General features: G+C 42.2%; 1 protein-coding gene across 1 annotated transcript in view; it reads left to right on the plus strand.

Annotated features, from left to right (window-relative positions):
* The window catches only part of LOC118227768 (nuclear receptor ROR-alpha A), a 212837-nt gene that overhangs the window by 128308 nt on the left and 62584 nt on the right, over window positions 1-21945 (plus strand). Inside the window, exon 2 of the mRNA XM_035418630.1 lies at window positions 11068-11097. Coding sequence (XP_035274521.1) covers window positions 11068-11097 — 30 coding nt within the window. The remainder of the gene's footprint in view (window positions 1-11067; window positions 11098-21945) is intronic.

Here is a 21945-nt window from a genome sequence, read left to right on the forward strand (position 1 = left end):
GTCGGCTTTCAGATATGTCAGTGCCGGTATGACCCTGCTATCACACCTCCGCCCTTCCACACCTCAGCCCATCAGCACAGCCATTTTCCCCACCCTCTCTCAGATTCTGTTAGCTATGCAGTCATATCCATTGCCATCAGCATTTTTTTTTAGTCTGGGCCTCAGCAGGGCCTCTCATACTGCTATCTTCAGATCCGCTCACTTCCACCAGTGTCTTTTCTTCTTGTTTTTGTATCCCTGGGTGGTGCCTTGATATCAGGGGAGGCCCTTTTGCATGTTGATGTTACCATGTCTCTTTTCTCCAAGTGCAGGTTAACAAATGCGCTTTGTACTGAGAGCTACTGTATAAAGGTCAGTTAAATAACGAGACCTGTAGACTGGCCTGGGTTGAACTCGCCCACCTGAGACTTCTGCAAAACCACGATGATCTTTAGTTTTTTCCGTGGCTAAGAAAGGTATAAAGTCAGTGTGTACATGGTACACAGAGAAACGGATGTGTCACCTGCTTGTTTGTCTCAGACAGTGAGGACTCATTCATTCTCTTTGCTTTGGTTTCATGAGGTACTTGTTTGTTCTCACATTTGAATAATGGCTCAGTGTCTAATGATTCGCAAGACCAAATTTCTGGTAGGCCTTCACGCCACACCATGGATAGAAGGTTTTTTTAATTTTTTTATTTAGAGCAGAGAGAGCAGGCAGAAATCTATCATTGCCAGGAGCTCTTGAAATATAAGTACTTCATGAAAGCCAAAGGCAAAGTGAGGCAAGATCAGCTGCAAAAACATCTTTTTATAGTAACTGTGGATGTTTGTGTGCAGCTGTCTCTATTTATGCATTTTCTAATATGTCTTTATGTGCGTGAGTGCACATCTTTGTGTGTGTTCATGTGTGCATATTATGCACTTCTGCAAATGTGTGTGTGTGAGAGAGAGAGAGAGAGTGAGAGAGAGAGAGAGTGTTTGTGCGTGTGTTTGTGTGTGTGAGAGAGAGAGAGAGAGAGAGATAGAGAGAGCGTTTGTGCGTGCGTGTGTGTGTGTGTGTGTTTGTAGCTGCATTCCCGTGGCTGTGTGAATGTTTGTGTGCATATAGAGCTTTTGTGTGCGTTTGTGTGTACTGTACGCACATGTTTGTATGAAGCAGCGCACAGCAAGGCAGGTATTCACCATGAAAATGAAATATAACCAGCACACCATACACCAATAAAGTACAATTACATAGAACGTGGGCTTCATTTTAAATGGGCTGTGAAACAGAGCAAATCATTCAGAAAATAATAGGAAATTAAATTATCTCTGAAAGACATTTCAATAAAACCTCATATTGCATTACGTTAAAAGGGCAGCTAAGCCATTTCCTGCATGGTATCCTGTGGTGGTTACCAATTCTGAGAAAGCAATCATCGTCCAGTCAGATTTTTCTTTTTTCACGGTCATACACGGCCCACAGGTAAAGCCATGCCTGGAATGTAGACATCAACTGCCAGACATAACCGCTAGTTCATTTTGACATGGCTTTTGTTTGTTTATACTGTTCATTCCCCTTAATCCTTTTCTTCTTATATACCGGCTATTGGTTAAATTAAAGCAAGCACCGAGGTCTTTATGTTCTAGACAGTGCAGAGCCTACAGCTTGTGTTGTCAGTTCAGACTAAGTTTTGTCAAAATGAATCGGATCTGATGAAGACGATTGGCCTCACAGCTGTGTAAACACGTGCATGGAACGGGAAGATAGATGTGGTCAGAAAGATAAAGAAATGCTATTCAGGTGATTTTTTTTTTTTAAACTGTCGCAATGCCTCACACATTTTGTTCAAGAAAGTAAAACCTAAATTGTATGATATTACTGAAGGTACTGTATAATGCGTCTCTTTTATGATATTACTGAAGGTATAAAGTGCAATTTGCAGCGGTTAACATATTAGCTTATTCAACTATTGATCCACAGGGTTTATCTTTCATTATAAAATGAGTTAAATAAATGTAGCCACCTGTATAATTGCTGCACATGCCGCCATCCGTATGTATTTCTGAAGTTTCCCTTCCTATGGCAGCTGCTGAGGAAGTCATTTAACCTGCCCAGCACAGCCCCTTATCTTGAGGGAACACCTGTGTGCCTCCGTCTCTCTGTCTCACCGTCTGCAGGAGAGCGGGGGCCTCACGCCCACCCCTTCATTTCCCAGCATGCTGAGGGGGCAGCGCGTCTGGCAATCTCACGCCTCCGTGTCACCTCTTCCTCCCCTTCATTCTGCGTGTTACGGCCCCTGATCAGGGCCCTCCTTGCCCTCACCAACACCATCTGGAGAGGAGCCATTCAGTTGATTGGCTCGTACCTGTACAGGAAAGCCTTGTCAAATACAGTATTACAGAAAAGACATCATGTTTCAACACACATTCTTATACAGAGATAAGCTAGTAAACAATGCAATTTCATACTTGCTATACTATATCTTTTCTCTGGCATGTATTTTGTTAAGTTATCATGAAGCAATTCAGGTTTAGCCCCTTCCGACGGCAGTGTCTGGCCCAGGATTCAGGCCGGCAACCCTCTGGTCATACATCTCATTCTCTAACCAGCGCACTGCTCCTGTAACTGTGTGTGGACACTGGACAGGGACCAGAGTTGGTGGAACTGTTCATTTTGTTCTACCCTGAACTTCATACCCTCTGCAGCTACAGGGATTCTGAAAACGTGGAGTTCTTTCTGAATGAGTGGGAGCTCTGTCATTGTTCTGTTACCGTCATCCATCGCTGTTTCATGAATATTCGGTGGCATTCAGCACCACTATCCCTCAATCGAGAAGGGTTGTTACGTAATTACACAAACCGGTGTTTACCACGTATAATTACTGTCTTATTGCAATTAGTGTCCTTCTCCCTAATTTTCTCTAATGAGCATGCAGGGGCCGGTAATTGTGTTGAGCGATGCGTTGGCACATCAAACCATTTGTTACAGTACACAACTGAATGAGCCTCTGTTGCCGCGTCTTATCGGTAACAACAAGCCTTACAGGCCAACTGCCTGCAGGACAAATACAGCTCTGTGGAGTCCTTCCCTGCTCCCCAGCCACACCTGCGGGTCCCGCTCCCCTCCTGGGCTTCTGCGACTCATCTGCTATGTACAGTATGATTCATAATTCAAGAGCTTACAAACAGGGCGAGGGCTCACCTGCAGAGATTAATAAAACATATTCAAATGACAGATCGGTTAATTGATGAATTTAAGGCACACGGGAGACGGCAATCTGCATTCTGTCAGTGCGGGGCATCATTGCTTTGCCACATGGACATTTGGCACATGGACTCTTTTTTGGATCTAGGAGTCCCACAGGGCCTTTACAAGTTGATTTTGTTGAGCCTTTGGGTTACCTCTGCCGGTGCCCAGGCATTTTAAACATGAACAAAGTGCTTCTGCCCTGGTTCAAAGGACAGACATACAGAGCAAAGGCTCCGATGCTTTTTCAGACTGAAATGGATGTAAATTTTCCATTTACAGATAATTCCACAGAGGCTAAAAGATACAATGAGAAACCTGTTGAGCCTCTGTGTGGTAGATACAAGTAAAACCAATTATAAATGACCAGAAATAAAAGCACCGGGGGATTTACAGGTCATTTTTCTCTTAAAAATCCCTGGAGAAACAGCATCTCCATGGATTAGTTAAGTGTTTCAAAAATTAGGGGACAGCTGATTAACGGGATTTTTTTTTTCCGTAAATCATTACCTTTTTTGTATTTATAGTTTATATCAGTATTGGGCTAATTGTGTCACTGAGAAGTTTTTTGGAATTACTTTTTTGCGAAATGAACTTGCTCTTCAGCAGAAATGGGGTCACATTTTAGCACACCCTGAGTACGCCCTACAGACGCCCCACGTCTTCGTCTGTTCCCAGAAGACCATTAAAGGGCACCTTGGAATGTTCTCTGAAAAATTATGCAGTAGATAACCTTTCCACTATCAATGTGCACGCCTGTCTAATTGAAGCTTGAAACTCATTTTAAGGTCCCTGCCGAAAGGCACAAATGTTTGAAAATTAAGTTTTTCAAGAAACTTTTTTTTTTTTTTTAGTTGGATGGCAGATATATCCAGTAAGTCAAACCAGACATGTTCCCGGGGCATTATTCTCTTACATTGACCACGTTTTGTGACTTTTGAGGGGTTGGGGTATTAGAATGAGGCCTGATGTAGGTTAATCCCTGTCAGAAGGTTTCCCTTCTCTTGAATCATGGTGCTTATGGGTTATTCCTGTTCTGCAATTGGTCTCCTGAGACTTCTCAGCAACTTGAACATTTTCCCTTTTCTGAGATATTGACACGATTACCTGCCTTTAAAAAAAAAGAAACTTTTATAAACCAACAGTGCTAGAAATAGAGGCTGATTTTAATTACTTATATTGGGCAGGACTATTCATTTCCATTTAAATTACTGGAAATGTGTTGTCCGTTCACTTTGAATAAGGAGGTGATGATTGAGAATGCCAAGCGTAGTGTTATCAGCGCTTATCTGATCTTGAGACTCAACAGGACATTTTTTGTTTTTTTTGTACAGAAACAGGATATTTATACTTCACTATTACATTTCTTACAGTGGAATGAAACCCATTTCCATTATCAGATAAATATATAAAGCATCATTAACCAATTAGATGTTATTAGATGTCATTTATGTTCATTTCCTTGCATTGATATGGTGTTGAGGTGGCAATATCCTGTCCTGTGAGGCCAGTCACTCAGTACTGAGTGGAAAGGGGCTGTAATGGTGCGATGGTTGTGATGGGTCTCTCTGGCTCTTTTTCCCAATTACATTGATGGAGTTGGTAATGGCTGAAGTGACTGGATATATTCAGCCTTTTAAAAGCCTTATAAAAACTCTTTGTAAGTTTTTATTTTAATTTTAATTTCAGTAAAGGTTTTTTTGCACAACAGTACAATCCATGCTCTTATTTACAACAAATCAAAGCACATACCTCAAAATGCAGTGCAATTCAGTTGGAAATGAGAGATACAGATTCTCTTTGTACCCATTACATACCTTTTTTAAGCTACGGTATACTATTCAGTTAAAGTATTCTAATGTACCAATTTGGGGGTAACACATCCCATTTAACTAACAAAAAATAGCTAAGAGTATGGTGACAATGGTGTCTGCTCTTCATATCCAGAGGTTATTCTGTTACCAAGAATATTCATTGTGGGTTCTGTTTTAAATTTATTTGAATTATGTTTCAATTATTTGTCATTGTTAAAATTCAGGCTAATTGCAAAGTGTAGTATTCTTTCTAGGTGATACTACAATTGGACAGGCTATACTTAGCCCAGTTTTGTATATCCAGATGTCTGAGAACTGATCAGAGGAATTTAGCTCCCTGAAAGCAAATGGCCAAATTCTGAGCCGTAGAATGTTAAGAGTAATGGTGGGAGACTGGGATCTCAGTAATGAACTGCTGGGATGTTTTTCAGGTTTTGTTTGCTCATTTTTAAAGGCATAGCCCAATTAACTCCTCATTCAAGATAAATACTTTCTTTTTTCAGCTGTGCTGAGCTCAGATTGGCATTGTACATAGTTCAGCAAAAGCTTTGACCAGGACCACCGTGTTCTCATCTCAATTCTATGCACAATCAATAATGGAAGGATGTGCAAGCTGTCAATAGTGCTCCTCATCTGTTACCTGAACAGACTTTTCCGATTGTGTTAATGAAGTGCTGGCAGTGCATACTCAAATGCACTTGAAAAGGCTTGTATTATTGGCTTCCTGGCTGGCATTTCCAGCTGAGGGCCCTGTCATTAGAACAGTGATTATACCCCCTGATCCAGCGCATATCCTGACAGTGATCGCATCGCTGAGAGATGCATAATTAGCCGTCACCCATAGAGGGAGGCTTTCGGATAGTAATGTTCTGCCTGGTCAATCATGTGACAGTGGTGTTGCCTATCATCATGGCAAGTGCACACTCAGCTTGTGGACTTTACAGACAAAAGAAGCCACTTGGAGAAATCCTATGCAAACATATGCCCTCCAGTGACATTTCAGCAGTGGGACAGGCCTCCAGTTGCATTTAGGTATTCCAACCTGAAAAGGGGGGACGAAAAATAGGGCATAAAATATTTTTTAAATGTCTTATTTTAAACATTTTAGATACTTTTAAAAACTCTAATTCTCAGTACCAGTGACAGCCATAAGGGTGCTGTAGCAGGTCTGCAAAGCTTGAAACACATGATGCTGTGAGTTCTGCCGATGACTTCGTTTTGTCAGTTCCAACAGCCAGCCGGCTTTGTCGGAGATGTCCTTGTGCGCGGGCTGTGGGAGGGGGTGGGGCGGGGTGTGTGTGTGTGTGTGTGTGGGGGGGGGGGGGGGGGGCGTGGGGGATTGGCGGTTCACAGGCCCCAGTTTTCGTCTGACCTCTCCGTCTCCGCAGAGTGAGCAGTGAATGAGGATAAGTGAGCTGCGCCAGTCAATGAATCACCTGGCAGGACAGCCCCGCCAGAGGGGGTGTGGGTCAATTTCCCCTCCGGAATTGCCTGGCATTAGGAAGCCCCCCCCCCCCCCGCGCCGCCCCCTGTGTATCCGGCGCGGGTTAAATGAATCGCTGCCATTAGCGCGGTGAGAGGACAGCTCCATTACGGGGAAGGAGACTGTAACTTTGAATGTCACCGCGCGCGCCTGAGCTCCCGCGCGTGGCCTCGCCGGCAGGGCGACAGCTCCATTTATGATAATCATCCGCCGTCACAAGTTAAGGAACCCGGAATTATGACTTACGGCCCGGCGCTCTCCGCCGACTTCATTTCTGCCCTGTCAGTTCGGCGGCAGGTCCACGCCGCCTCTTTATTGGCCCGGCTCCCCCTGTCGCCCGGCCCGGCCCGGCCCCTCTCCCAGGACTCCTCCCTGTGCTCACGCTGTGTTGACACTGCCGGTTCTTACGCCCAGCGTTTACAGCAGGTTAGACCCCCTTGCAGTTTGATGCGCGAAAGAGAGGCTTTTGGAGAAGATGGACCGGTGAGGTTAAGCGTGCTTATTAAGCGCACTTATTAAGCGTACTTAGCTGCACCGCAGGCTCCGCTTAGTGTCATCAATTGAGCACTGATGCTTTGGAAACTGGCTTACGAATGTTTCGTTTAAACAGCTACCTCTGATTCCATTAGCCACAGAGATGATGCGCCGCGGTCTCTGTGCCATAAATGATTTTTCCGTCTGCTCTTCATATCCAGAGGTTAAGTCTTCCCTTGCCTCTCCGGGATGACAAATTCCCAACCTGAAATATTTAATTAGCCCAGAAAAAAAAATGGAAAAAAGGCAAAATTATAAATTGAATTCATCTAGGTTGTGTGAGAAATAAAGAGAATTTATCTCAAGAGTTATACAGTACGGTGTTAATACTCTCGCATCCATACAGTACACCGTGTTCACAGAGGGATGTGGATTTTATTCTAATTACAAATTAAGCTGCCCAGACAATGAAAAGGTAGAACTGAATGAAAATATATCAAGACAAGTGTTTTGACCTCCGGTCATCCAGATGGCCCTAATTATCAGCAAGTCGTCTCCATTAAAGAAGAGCATGTGTTGTCCTATTGATTTACACCGACAGGAGTGATTAAATCTCGTTAGCAGTGCCCGCTTGGAGAACGAGGAGGCCGAGAACAGTTAATTGAATGGAGTGGCCATCTTACACCATTACAGCATGAGAAAAAAAGCCGAAACAAAACAAAAAACAACCTTGCCCAACCCGTGAACTGGCCCCCGATAGGCTATTACATCCATCAAGGGTGCTTTCTCCTTAAAATTATCCTCCACCTCGCTACCATTATGACAGCAGGGCTGACATAACCTGGCAGGTGCTGGCTTTGGCAGTTCACCCCTAATATCTCTCCCTGCCCTCCCCTCTCTCCTGGCCTCCTGCCCCCTCCAATGGCTGAACTCTGAATGACACACAGAGGAGGAAACCGGCTTCCTGAGTGCCACCCCCCCCCCCCCCCATACTCCCATCCCCACCCCTAGCAACAGGAGATTCAGTGTGGATCACATCTGACAGTAATGATTTCCATGCAAGCGCTTTAGTTCTTCTGTTTAGATTAGTTTTCGTATATCTGAGTGGCTCCGACAGAGTGCCTGTTTGCGGTGTGGCCGAGGAATGGAGCCAGATGGTGGGCAGGGTTGACTCAACGGGAGCGAGACGGAGCGGAGGGAGACATGGCTGCACGAGGCAGAAAGGTTAAACTCGCCCCCTATGCCACGTTCTCCGTAAGCTGAGGGGGCGTGTTGGCCACGGTTCCAGGTACAGGTCCTCTCATGCCAGAGGGAGAGACGGCTCTGGATAGGCTGCTTCCACACTGCCCCGCCTCTGATGTGCGAAAGGCTACGAGATCCGACCTTCTCGCAGTACGGAAACGGGCCTCCTTCCATGTAAAAAAAAATAAATAAATAAAGAAACAGGGTTTGCTTCATGGTACTCCCGGAGGCAGGATGTGTTATAGCTAACGCAGTGAAAATGTCTCATCATCTCCTCGTTGCTGATAACGTGTTTTTGCAGACTATTGCCTTAAACGGAATTTTATTCATTTCTGTGTGGGAAGTTGCGTCGCAGGTGAATGCATCCAGGGGAATAATCCCTCACTGCTGCAGCGTCCCGCTTAATAGAGATGTATTTTGAATGTCAACAGAGCGATACCCCAGACAGAAGCAAACAAAGAGAAAGCTGCTGATGTAACGCCTCGGCTGATAAACGCTGGGACTGCCATCAAAGGAAGGCAGATGAAGAAGTGTAAAAGTGTACGTGTAGAAAGACAAACAGTTACAGTCAGGTCCTATTTAGTAGAAATGTGTGTGTAGATGTGCATTTGTCATGGTTCAAGCCTGCAGTAGAGACTGCAGTACCCTAAAGCAACAAAAGAAAGGCATGACGGCATCCCTTATTATGCAAGAAGCTATGCAATAGATGGTAAATGAATGGTAAATGGACTGCATTTATATGGCGCTTTTATCCAAAGCGCTTTACAATTGATGCCTCTCATTCACCAGAGCAGTTAGGGGTTAGGTGTCTTGCTCAGGGACACTTCGACACGCCCAGGGCGGGGATCGAACCGGCAACCCTCCGACTGCCAGACAACCGCTCTTACCTCCTGAGCTATGTCGCCCCCAATAGCATCCGACATTTTTGCCGGGGCCTTTATTACTGTACCGTTTGTGCCTGGGCGTTGATTACTGTACGTTGGCAATTGGATGAATGCATTGTGTGCTCTGTGGTCAGTCCGGAGCGTGCGCTGCTCTCTGCTCTGTGCGTTTCCGCCCCCGTAAACACGCAGTCAGAACGCCCCTCCCCCCTCCCCCCCCTCCCCCCCCCCCTGCTCTGTGAGAAAAGTGACGAGAGATTAGAATCAAACTAACAACCGCTATCTTCGCCCTTACTTCATTGCTCTGGAGACAAGAAAAACAATGTCAGTTTGGCATGTTTGTGCAAAAAGAATTTAGACCCAGTGTGACTGTTAACCTTTGATAAAGGTACACATTTGCCATAATTCCTTTTGAAGTGGTGTATAATATTGAAATGCACATTAAGTATTTTCCGTGCATGCTTTCTAAACACGGATACAGTTTGACGATTTGTAATTGTTTTGAAAATGTGTTTTACATAGGAACATATTTATGTCAACCCACATTATGTGCTTTTACAATCTTTTACCCTACCAATATGAATCCATGTAAAATTTCAAGACAGCTCATTTTAGTTTCCAGTTCGTAGCTTGTGCTGTACTGCTTTTATAAACACAGCAGATTAAAAGCAGATGGGCATCGTCAAATATAGACTGCACACACGGCCTGTTTCAGTTGCGCTGGACCTCCTTGTGCTGTCATTGCCATCTAATGTTTTAGCCCATATGGACGGATCTGTGAGTAGATTGTGACCTGGTATTGCAGGGGGGATTACCACTTGTTGCCTCATGTTTCCATTTTTTAAATATCCTGCTCAGTCGAGCTGCACAGCTCTTCAGTGAAGCCTACTGGCCCTGTCCATTGCTATGGCATTATGGTGATGATTGAGATCTGGCAGTCACCCAGGACCCCCCCCCCCCCTGCCCCCCCCCCCCCCCCCCCCCGCCCCCATAGGCCATGCTCTGGTCAGTTTGCACAGGGATTAAATCAACTTTACAGTGATAAATTTGAGCGCATCCCATCCACAGAGTGCAGTCAGATGAGTGATGAACCCAAGCTTGGTCAGCACAGATGACTCCAGTAACACTGTGACTCCAGCTACTCCTAGTAAATTATCCGGGTATTCAATCCACCCACTTTGTCATTCGCCCTTATTTTTTTACTGGCATAGAAGTAAATATTATTTTGCTTTTTTTTCCTGTTGTTTCTGTGAGAAACTCAACAATCTGGCTGGGATTCAGTCAGCAATTGATCGTAACATTGAATAACAATTAAGAGAAAATCAAACATAGTTTGGCGAGCTCAGCAATCAGTAAAACTAACTTGCCAAGCTGAGTTTGTGGAGGAAAAATAAAAAGCTTACATTTACTTGTAAGTCGCAGTAAAGAATAAATGTTGATTCAATAGAGGTTTCTGAACTAACGTTGGTCGATCAATCCTAAAAAAAAAAAAAGACTCAAAAATCACTTAAATTTGTGTGTGAAAGTTACAGACAAACCACAAACCAGGATTATTGAAGGATCTGCAAGCTGAGGTCCCCAGAGTAGCCATGCCTCTAATGAGTGTATGACATAGAAGTGTAAGAGGTGTCATGCATATCTCATCCTCAACCCACACATAAATTAGCACAACACAGCACTCTGCTCGATGATAATAGGGCACCGAATCTGCCTTTGCTGCCAGGATGCGTTTAAACAGCTGGGTCTCAGATGGGCCACACCCTGTCTCTCGTAACCTTTGACCCTATGACCTCACCTGGGCATGGGCAACAACCCCACTGGAGCATGTCACCGTAGCCAGTCAGATTTATGCTCTGGGTTGTGTGAGAGCCAGTGGAATTTATTCTGTTTAACAACATATTCCACACGTTTCTAGGCACCTTTAAAAAAATGCTATGCTAATTTTACCTTTTCTCTTTTTCAGGTATTTCAGTAACAAAGAAGACGCACACTTGTAAGTATGAATATGTCAGTATTTCAAAGCTGCAGTTAATATGCATAATATGAGCTGGTGAAAGTCTAATGGTATTGATAATGGTTTGTCCTTTCAAATGATTGAGGAAGAGATTAAGATTCATTGAAGTTTATTTCAATGAATATGAAAATACAGAATAAATGAACACTATAAACTAAACTGTATTATGTGCCATGGTTGCAATTTCAAATCAATTCAATCAACTGCAGTTTTCAAGCAACATTTTCCTACTGCATTGTTTTTGTTCAGGTCTGGTTTTTATCTTTCAGTCTGAGATAACCTATTTCCTGCTGGTTGCTGAAGTCTTGACTTCTTAAATTGTAGAGGTCGATTTAGACATGTACATGTGGGAAAAACAATCAGCAAAAAGACCCAAATTAATGATGCAATGATGATTTTATTATTTAAAACGCTAACTATACACTCTGAATGGTGTATGTGCGTAAGGGCTACATGCTGGAATCTGAGAAAAAATAAATAGGCATTGACCTTTGGAAAGACATTATAATGTCTCTCTTGTTTCATTTCACTTTGGTCTTCCTTGGGCATTTATTATGAAGTTGCTATGTTAAAACATTGAAATAATTGGAAATTTGTCATATGACTGCTTTGGAGTCACATAGCGCAATGTCAGCTGATTTGCTAAAGCTGTTCTTTGTTGTGTGTATAGCTTGTGAAAAACAAGGATGTGGTTTGTTTATAACCATTGAGAGGCTTTTTACCTTTGAACTCTCTGATAGTCCTCACTTTTGAAATTAATGTGCAGAAACAGTGATATCAGTAAAATCCCTTTTGTGATATAAAGCATGACTTTTAGCCTCAGATACAATTTTCTGTGTATACACTGTGAAAGTCAAGATCTTATTTTGCACTCTAGTCTGGAGGAAAATCATGCCTAACCACATCATATCCCAACAAATGTGAGCCATTCCATTTAAATAGCATAAAGAATATCCATTATTAGATAAACGTGCCAAAAGGCACCTAGTATTATTCTTTAAGAAAATATAACATATATAAATAGTGTGTCTCTGTCTGTGAACGCACGCATGTGTGTGTGTGTGTGTGTGTGTGTAAGTGTGTCCATCTGACAACCTAAATCATAAATTCCTGAAGGCCGGTGGACGTTAAAATGCACCATCTTCCCAAGGTGAAGGTGAGGTTTGGCCTGCAGCCTGCAGACTCAGATCATTGTGACAACAGTCACTGTCTGGCTTCGACTGGAGAAAAACTACAACAAACCTAATTTTTCTCAGAGCATGCAGCCTTATTACTCAACATGGAGACAGCAGATGCTTTCTCTGCATCGGCCTCTACCAGCAATTCACCAGTCGACTTTCCAGCATGTAGGTTTATTTCTAAAAGGCGAGCTTGATTAACAAGTTATCTACAAAATGTCTGCAGGAAGTATCAAACCAAGCAGTTTGTTTACCGTTTTCAGTGGCAAACACATTCTTGATTTGGCAGGAAACAACACCTGTGAAAAAACAAAAAGAAAAAAGCACCACAGTGTGCACATAGCAATAGCCAGCTAAGCGGTAAACTGTGTGACTGGTGGTTCCTTGGCAGAGGCATCTTGTGCAGTCTGTAACCAGGGGTAGGTTTCACGCTGGAAAATTTTTCTGCATAGGAGGGGAATGCTGTGAGCTCACTGGCATCCACATGACACTTTTGGAAGGAACACTTCCTCGAATGTTTAAGGTGTTATCTTTCTTTTTTTCCTAAAGACATGCATGTAATATTTCATTTAAAATAACTGTGAAATATGTTATATTACTGCTACACCACAAACAATTTCTTTGTAAAGTAGTAATTTCAATTTCACTCTAGGTGCACTAGCAACGTGGGGTGACTGATTAACACTCTCTAAGCGCCTCACTAGTCCCGTCTTCAATACAAATGTTCAGGGTGGCTGTGATCCAACAGACACATCTAAGATCTTGTTGTGAATCTTAATAGTGCGAATTATTGTGAAAGATAAATGGTGCTTTACAGTACCGCGGAAGCCACATTAGCCCTCCCCTCTTCAGACCACGAGGCGGATTTAAAAAAGTAAAATAAAAAGGAAAAGTACTTTTATGGGGAACGTAATGTAAAGCTTTAATGTGAAGAGTGATCTGGGCATACTACCCATACCACAAGCTGTAATTCTCCCACATGAACATATGGCTTTGTTTTATTTTATTTTTCCCCAGACAACTTTATAGGCATTATGTTTATTTGGTATTACTGTGAAACAAAATGTTTCATAAAACTGTTTTGACAGGTGGTTATATTTCATTCTTGTATAAACAGTCCTATTTAGATAAGCATGTGAGTGAATGCAGCTCTTTCAACAAATTCCTTCATTATGACAAATTGTCAGCTAAATAAGTGCGAAATAGCTTGAGCACATTTCTAGTTTTACACCACACATATTGATTTTTACACCATGACAGTGCTTATCAAGCCAATAAAACCACAGAAAACAGACTACTAACTTTGGTGATAATAGTTTTGACATTATTTTATTTTCTTTAGAACAGATTAAGGAAATTTAGAAATGATGTAATGATTAATAGATGAAGAAATTAATGGGAAATATAAATGTATTTTTCCCATCTCTTTACTAAACTGCAACTAATATTTATTTTAATTCATACTGATCAACTCTTACATGAAGCATGGAATGCAAGATCGAAAAACTGAACTACAGTTTCTTACTGTGTTACCAGTTTGAGAAGGAATGCAATCATATTTAGACATTGTCTTTATCTAATGAATTTTTTTTTAATTGGATTGTGGAGACATCATTGGCGATAGCTCGAGTTTTATGTTTACTGATTTATGTTTACTGGTTCTGGAGTAAAGCACAAATCTCTCGCCCTGGTGCTGGCATTTTTTCGTTTAGGTGGGAGTTTCACTAAGTGTGCAGAGCACAGCTTTGATCCTTCATCCACTTACTCTTGTTCTTCCAGTTTTGATAACTGATGGCCACTCAAGGTAAAGTCGCGATAAAACCATCTCGGTGTGCCCGGTCGTCTCTCAGAGGAAGATTGAGGTGGCAATTAGCTCAAGTTTATCTTCCTGCTTCTTCTTTAGTTTTCTCTTGAAACCTGAGGAAAAAAGACAGTCTTCCATTTTGACAGAGCACCTTGTCCTGACGAGACAATTATCGGCACCACCACATTTTCACAGAAAACAATGAAACAACTTGAAGTTAAATTCACTCCTACCGTAGTGCATTTGAGCACTGCATGTCATGTTTTCTATTTATTGTATTTCAAAGCAACCTACAGACCTTGTGCTGTAGAAGTATATGCATCATAGTGTATCGCAATGCTAAATCTGATGGGAAATCATTTATTTGTAGTAGTGCATAAATGTGTATACAGGGAAAATCTCTGACTGCTTTGACTTTCACATTTGTTGATGCAGAATATATATATATATATTTCTTTTTTTTCAGATTTTTCAGATAATTAGTTGTTTAACAATGATAACTTTGCTGTGCATTCTTAAGATAATGTGTAAATTGCTACACAGAAAAACATTCAGTGCAAGCTCACTTAATGTAGGCATTGTATGTCATACATGAAATCAAAAAGTGAGGTCAGGTGTGTAAGCCTTTATGGTTCCTGTTGTCTTTGGTTATTTGAAAGGTTATGACAGTGTCACTGATAATGGTGTCATAGTTCACCTGACAGCATGTTCATTTAGATACACACTCTACCTTCATCTTTATTCATTCATATTTCAAACATCATTACGGTTAAAAAGTGTTTAGCAAGCATTGTGTCATTTGTAAGCTGATTATCATCAGATTCTAAGACTTCCTCCGTATTCACTCTAACCCCAAATCCTCTTGAGGAAGAGAAAGCTGCTGGAGGACTGTCTTTAGACTCGCCAGGCATTAGAATTTAAATTCAGAATTAGAGTCTTCGCAAATTGCTTTACCTGAAAGACAGAATCCAGTCTGATTCAGTGGTTCCAGTGTATCAGTTGGTATATTTATGGTAAATAGCAGATCAAGCTGCTTTACTGTTAGGTGGGGGGCTGGCTCGTGGCAGCCACTTATGGCAATGTGTAGCACACCCCAGGTAATGCTTGGAAGACATTTGACAACTGAACGATCAGCTGAGGAGGAGAGGGAGCCATTAATTCAGCTAGTTAAACTGAGGCACGATTAGATGGGCAGATGTGAACTGCCAGATTGTGATTTCTTTTCAGGATTGTGAAGATGGCTGTCAGGTCAGTGAGTCAGGAACTTGTGTTACTGTAAAATCTCATCCGAACACGGCATCTCCAACAGCACAGTGTTCCCATCGGTGCAATGAGGCTTTAGTTTTTCATGTGGTCTAGATGGAAGACTGTACCCTTTCTGGCCCAAGAAGACAAGGTAACAGTTTGAATATGTAGACTGTAGATGTCTGTTTTTTCTTCCATAAGTATTTTGTGAGAGTGTGAGTTCCTGGTGTTAATTAATTGTCTTGTACTATGCCATCGAGCTATCAAAGACTAGGTGATATTGTGTTCATACAATGCTTGTGTGTACAAGTTAATAAAATTTGTAAGCTCATTTAGTTTATTGTTGCCATCTACATGGTATTTCATGCTCTTAAAAATATGATTTTTTTTGTGTGACTCTTCATTGTGTGAGGTATTTTTAGCTCTCCGGTCTGAATTTTGAACATTGCATTCAAAGCTTAAATTGTGCATGGTGCGCCAACATGGCAAGAAATGTAGACACAAGCTGAAACAGAAAAACCACATCCATGTGAACAAGTGCTTCAGATCTTGAGAGATCTTGAGTCACATTTATATTCACTCTCCAGCTAAATACAACCAGCGCTGCATTTTTAGGGATATTTAGTAGGACTTGTTACTGCATAAGGGTGTTTGTAAACCCTGTACAGGCAACCCTGTTCCAAACAAATGTAAGTAAATAGATTAGATTTGCATTTAAGGACCAACCCCCAAGTATAAGACCTCATGTGAAAAACCAATGAATATATTAAGGCGCTTTACAGCAACTGCAAATATTTAGGCCTAGCTGTTTATGGTATGAGGAAATGCAAATTCAAGTGGTAGGAAGCGTAAAATTTCCCCTCAGTCTCCTAAAGGCAAGCCGAGATCCAGAGTGCACATCCATTAATGTCGCAGGTCATTAGGCAGATGCCACTTAGTCAGCTGCTGGAGAATCTGTTTGTTTTGCAGCCGCTGTGAACAGAAAAGTGGCATCTGTGGCGAGCGCGTGTGCGAAGAGGCCCGTCTCCTGTTCCGCCAGAGGCTGTCTGGGCCTGCGGGAGTCGAGTGCACCGATTCAGGCAGCTCTTCCACCGACTCCGGGGGGGGAAAAAAGTCCCCCAGGAGAGACACACAGAAAGAGCTCAGGTTGTTAAGTCAGCCTATTCTGACTTCCGTGAGCTAGTAGCGCATTGGGGAAAGATCGGGTCAACTGTAAACTGTGTTTTAGTCAGAGGGCTAAAGCATTTTAAACTAATTCCAAACCAAAATCCCATAATATTTCACCCTATCTGCATTTTTATAAAAATGAAACCCTCAGTGTCGACCTCTTGTGAATGCAGTTACAGAAATTTGTTTTGATCTGCATGCCTCTGGTTTTGTCTATAGCCCTAAATAACAGTGGAACCCACTTAAAAAGCTAATAACTTGCTCAAATATCGAGTATAGAGATAGCATTACACTGTGTTTAAGGTCATTATGGCTTTGTGGGAAATCTAACCTCGTAAGGTTTTCTGAACAGTAATCGTACTGTATCCTGCCAATCAGAAGCCGTTGCGGTTCAGTTTCACTTGGCCGGGAGTGTGGTCCTGTGAACGAGCTGAAGGGTGTAAACGTCTTCTCTTTGTACTGTTGTTGTTCGCTCAATATTGGTTTGATGGTGTGAATGATGTTGTTATGTTGATTCAGCACAATGGGGATTCGTTTGCAGCGCTTGCGTGGGAAGCATGTTAATTGCATTGTTAGTTTCAGCTGAAAATGAGACCAGGAGAGTTGAGATAACTCTTTAACAGAAAGTTGTGGGAGTTAATGGCTTGTGTCATGCTATTGTATAATATCGCTAGAGGCCATTCAGAAACATTTCAGTTAGAGTCCCTCCAGTTTTCAGCAACATGTTTTACTGAGATGCAGACAGGAAACAGGAAGTCCCCGAACCTCACACGCCTGTGAAAAGTTAGGCAAATATACCACCTGCAAGCTTTTCTTCCACTATTGCAATCATTGCACCTACATAGTGAAATAAAAGTAAAAACAGATGGTCTGACAGTATGATTTGAAACCTACACATATCATTTAACAATTTGCAATATGTAAATTGTTTATATAAGTAGTTTATATCTTCTTATTACAGGAATCTGAGTGAAATTTGTAATAAAAAAGTACTAGGAAGATTCTTAAAATAGACAAGAACAGAGCTATCTAAATTTTCTTCAAAGGTTTGTTTCTCAGCATGTTCTGGTTATAAACTAAAGATAACACTGTGGGGTCTCTTTGTTAAAATAATCACATTCAAATTTAAACAAAGGGTTATGTTTTTGTTTATTTGTGTGAAAAAGAATATTTCACTTCTCTCTTGCTTACTTTAACCAACAAGACTTTCTGGAATAGGCTACAGTGATCACAGGAGTGTGGAAAAGAAACATTTTGGATAAACAAGATGGACACTTCTTTTTTCAGCCAATATTTAAGGCAGTTTTTCAATCTTCAGCAATAATGCTATGCCTGAAGACATTCTTGGAAAAACATGCATGCCTAATGCTAAAAGTGCAATTTTTTATTCTTTAATTAGGGAAAAACCACTTCTCATGATTTCAGCAGAATAGCAAGAGTTGTTAATTGCGTGTGTGGTCTGCATAGTGGACCAACTCATAGACACAGTGACTAGCAGAGGCATGCATTTCCTTTCTCGGTGGTAATGCTTTATGGACACTTGTGGTGGGGTGTACAGGAAAGTGGGGAGACCCATCACCTGTTTCTCCGTCAGCTTCTTTGTCGCCTCTTCTGAAAGGCCTAGTATAATGAAGCATCATCATGTAGGGAGTGCTAATGATAGTTAGCAACGGCAATGTACTGATGAGGGTGTTGAAACTGGGTAATTCTGCACCGATAGGCTTGTCCAAGGCTGTCCCATGGGCCGTCCTGCAGTGCGTTCCAGGTAAAGTTATGGGGCATGCGGGGATATGGGTGCTTCCCTATTTCCTTTTTGTACGATGGCCTTGCACTGTCTCGGCCGTTTGGAGCTTTTTTTTTATTCCTTATCGCTGGCTCATCCTGTGTGTGTGTGTCTGTGTGTGTGTGTGTGTGTGTGTGTCTGTGTGCCTCAAACACGAGACTAGATATTGATGTCAGCGTGTGATGGTGCCTTTGATTAATCTAGCTTGACAAAAACGGAGGTCACTGCTCATCTTCTCATATAGTTCTGAAAGCCAGTGACTGAGAGGGGTTTCAGATGCACAGCAGGGTGAAATATGGCCTTGCACCATCGTTGTATTCCAGTCTACAGCACAGGCTTTTCACCTTTCCTTCCATCCTGCTACCTGTTTCAGCCGCTATCCTTACACGCACGTCTCTCTGGAGCACTCCAGACCTTGATGCAGTTTGTCTAAATAAAGCTGTCATGTGCCGATGCAGTGTGTGCCATGGATCACGTCAGCTTGCAGTTGCTCCAATGGTAATACTGGGGAGAATTCCACTGTCCGCTCTTATTTTGACTGGACTGAGTTGAACTTGTGCCCTGTATTGTTACCACGGTAATAACAGCTAAAACAGGAAGTATTCTACATAATGTGTATGTGTGGGTGTGAATGTGGGTGTGCGTGCGTGCATGCATGTGTGTGTGGACGTGCGCATGGGTGTGCATGCATGAATGTGTTTATGTGCATGATTTTGTGTGTTTGTGTGAGTGTGTGCATGTGTATGTGCTCATTTTGTGTGGGTTGGTATTATTGTATTATTATCAAAAATAAGTAAAAAATATTTTTGAGCAGATTTTTGTATTGACCAGGTGCCAGGCAGTTGACAGCATTTAAATTGGAGGCTAACAGTCAACTTAGCTTGAAAGGCCAATGTTATCTAGCAGAGGGGCAAAATATGAGTTTATAAAATGGAAAATAATTCATGCCTCTCACAGCACACAAACTACAACACACTCAAGTGTTTGCTGTGAACCTTTGATGTTATGAGCACACGTCTATTTGACATTTCATAGGAGTAGCACAGAATACGTGAAAGTACCTCGAGCATTATACTTCAGACTTTATTTGACGCAATTGCTACATATGCCCCGACAAACACAAATGAGGTTAATATCCAGAGCGTTGTGGTAGTTTGATATGAAAGGCATTGTGATTTCTAACTTGCGATGACAGCGAGCATTAAAGAGCTGATGAAATTATATGAAATTGAATTATGCATAAGTCATTTGGCTAATAATAAATATGTAGAATTCCAATTATTCAGATGTAATCTTATCTAATGACTCATACAAAGCCGGCCGATTTCACGTACAGCGAGCCGCTTTGGCGAAGCGACGTTGAGCGCGTCGTTCGCTGCGCGCCCGCGTACAAACGTTACGTGTCTGCTGATTTCCCCTCCCCGAGCGCGCCGAGCTGCGGGCAAACGAACCGCGGAGGAAACCCGTGATCTGAAAGGCATGATGGGTGCTGTTTCATGATCGCTGCAGCGGAGAGCAGATTATGGAGGGATGGCCGAACGGAGTCGGGGCAGCGGAGACGAATGACTGGGTGACAGGCGGCCATTAAAGGGAAGCTGGGCCCATGAAATAGATTGTGTGCTTTGTTAACTTGTGTGACATTTGGGAGAGAGGCAGTGTCTGTGCAGCTCGCCGCCTGATTACCCCCTCCATAAATCAATTACCTCGAGCGGAGGGCGAAGCCAGGAGATGATGTTTAGACTCACAGAGAGCATGAGTCTTCTCTGTAAGGGCAGAGAGACACCAAGAACTTAATTACTGATGTCAAAGACCTTGCCCTTTCTCCTTTCCCCCTTTTCTCTTACTCTGTCTCCTATGCTCTCTTCTTTACACACACACTCTCTCTCTCTTTCTCTCTCACTATCCCTCTCTGTTTCTTTGCAAGTCTACAACCCAGTTATGCAGTGACTGGCGATTTGTTTACTTGTGTGTCTGTGTCTACGCGTGTGCTTGCCTGCGTTTGTCTTGAAGAACATATAGGCTCATTCATGCTCTGTGGTTGTGTCACGCAAAGAGTGTGAATGAGGGCAGAGGACATTACGCCCTTTTACCCTCCTCCTCAGGGACGGCAGGCTGTGGACATTTCCGAAACGTGTGTGTTAGCAGGAAGATCCTCAGAGTATGAGACAGCCCCAGATGATCCACTATTCAATAAAAATACATAAATAAGATTCGCACAGAATAGGGACTCACACTCCTGTGTGATTAGGGTCTTAGACACCTGAGGGTTTGCTGCTGCATCACGGCCGGTCTGTTACTCTGGAAGAAAGGAAGGGAGTGAGACCATCCTCTGTCTACATCTCCATACTCACCCCCCCCTCCCCCCCTTTTTTATAAATGTGTTGTTCTCGTTCAAGGCTCCTCCAGCATAATTAACATCTCACTAAATTGGCGTCCAGTGTGATTAATGGCTAACTTCCCTAATGACGTCGGGCCAATCTGGAGGTTAGTTCACTTTGAAAGATCAAGCTCATTTCTTACCTGAAATAAGTAATGCAGCCTGGATGCTGCCATTCTCTCTGGTTATGCTTAAATAATGAACTAAACACAATTCTGCTTCATTAATTTTGACTTAATAAATTAATTTCCATTGCTAGCTTTTTTTTTTTTTTTTTTTACATTACATGCTAGCTGGGCATGTTTTGCACTGTTCAATATTGGCTTCTGATACTTTTTTTATTAAAATGTAAATTAAAAACTTAAAATATTTTTACAGTTCTGAAATTATGAACTACATAGTAAATACTGTAAAATGTAGAACTATATGCTGTAATTCTAAAGCTATAGCACAACCTGACCAATCTGCTATCTACCAGATTTTTGTGATTGAATGTATTTGGTGAAATCATGTCCACAAGTCCAGACCACATTACTTCTGTCTTTCACTGCACTCTCAGTAAACTTTGCAATCCGATTTTGAGCTATGCTTGGATTTAGGTAATTCACCAGGAGCCCCAGTAATTGCAAACACAAGTCCTCACAATATTCCCAGAATATATTTCCAACATGTCCCAATACTGACAGATTTTCTTCCTGTGTAATTTGAGCAATTTCCTTCTGAGCAATTAGTGATGTTTTCTTAGTATTTGGTGATGAGTGAGCGCCCTTCCTTTCGCAGTTCCAAAGATGGTTTGCCGCAAGAACAGTGCGCAGTGTAAGATGGTGTAGACTTACTGTGTCAAGGGGGAAAAATTGGCCAACCTCTCAATGTTACTCTTCAATTTTGGGTTTTGGTTTCAAATGGACGGTTTATATATCTAATCCACTGGAATTAAATGAGAAATATGTACATTGAAATTAGTGCTTAATATTTCAATCCACACAGTAGCAAGAGCCTGCTATTGTCTACATTATTATACTGGAATTGGATTACATTTATTTCTGATAATCTCTCTGTCATTTATATGACATAGCTCACGTGACCGGCCTTTTTCCCCCGTCCCTGCCAGTTTTGCTGCTATTATAAAATGTAGTCTTCTTGAATTGGCCTGAAATCTGGCTAAATATTATGGAAAAATCTGAACTGCTCGCTGTATTTTTTTAAAGAGCATTTGTGCTTTGGCAGTGGTGAGCAGCTGTTTTATTTCTGTAGCTCCTTGTTATATGGGTTT

This window comes from Anguilla anguilla, chromosome 5, assembly GCF_013347855.1.
Source record: "Anguilla anguilla isolate fAngAng1 chromosome 5, fAngAng1.pri, whole genome shotgun sequence".
In the NCBI taxonomy this organism is placed as follows: Eukaryota; Metazoa; Chordata; class Actinopteri; order Anguilliformes; family Anguillidae; genus Anguilla; species Anguilla anguilla.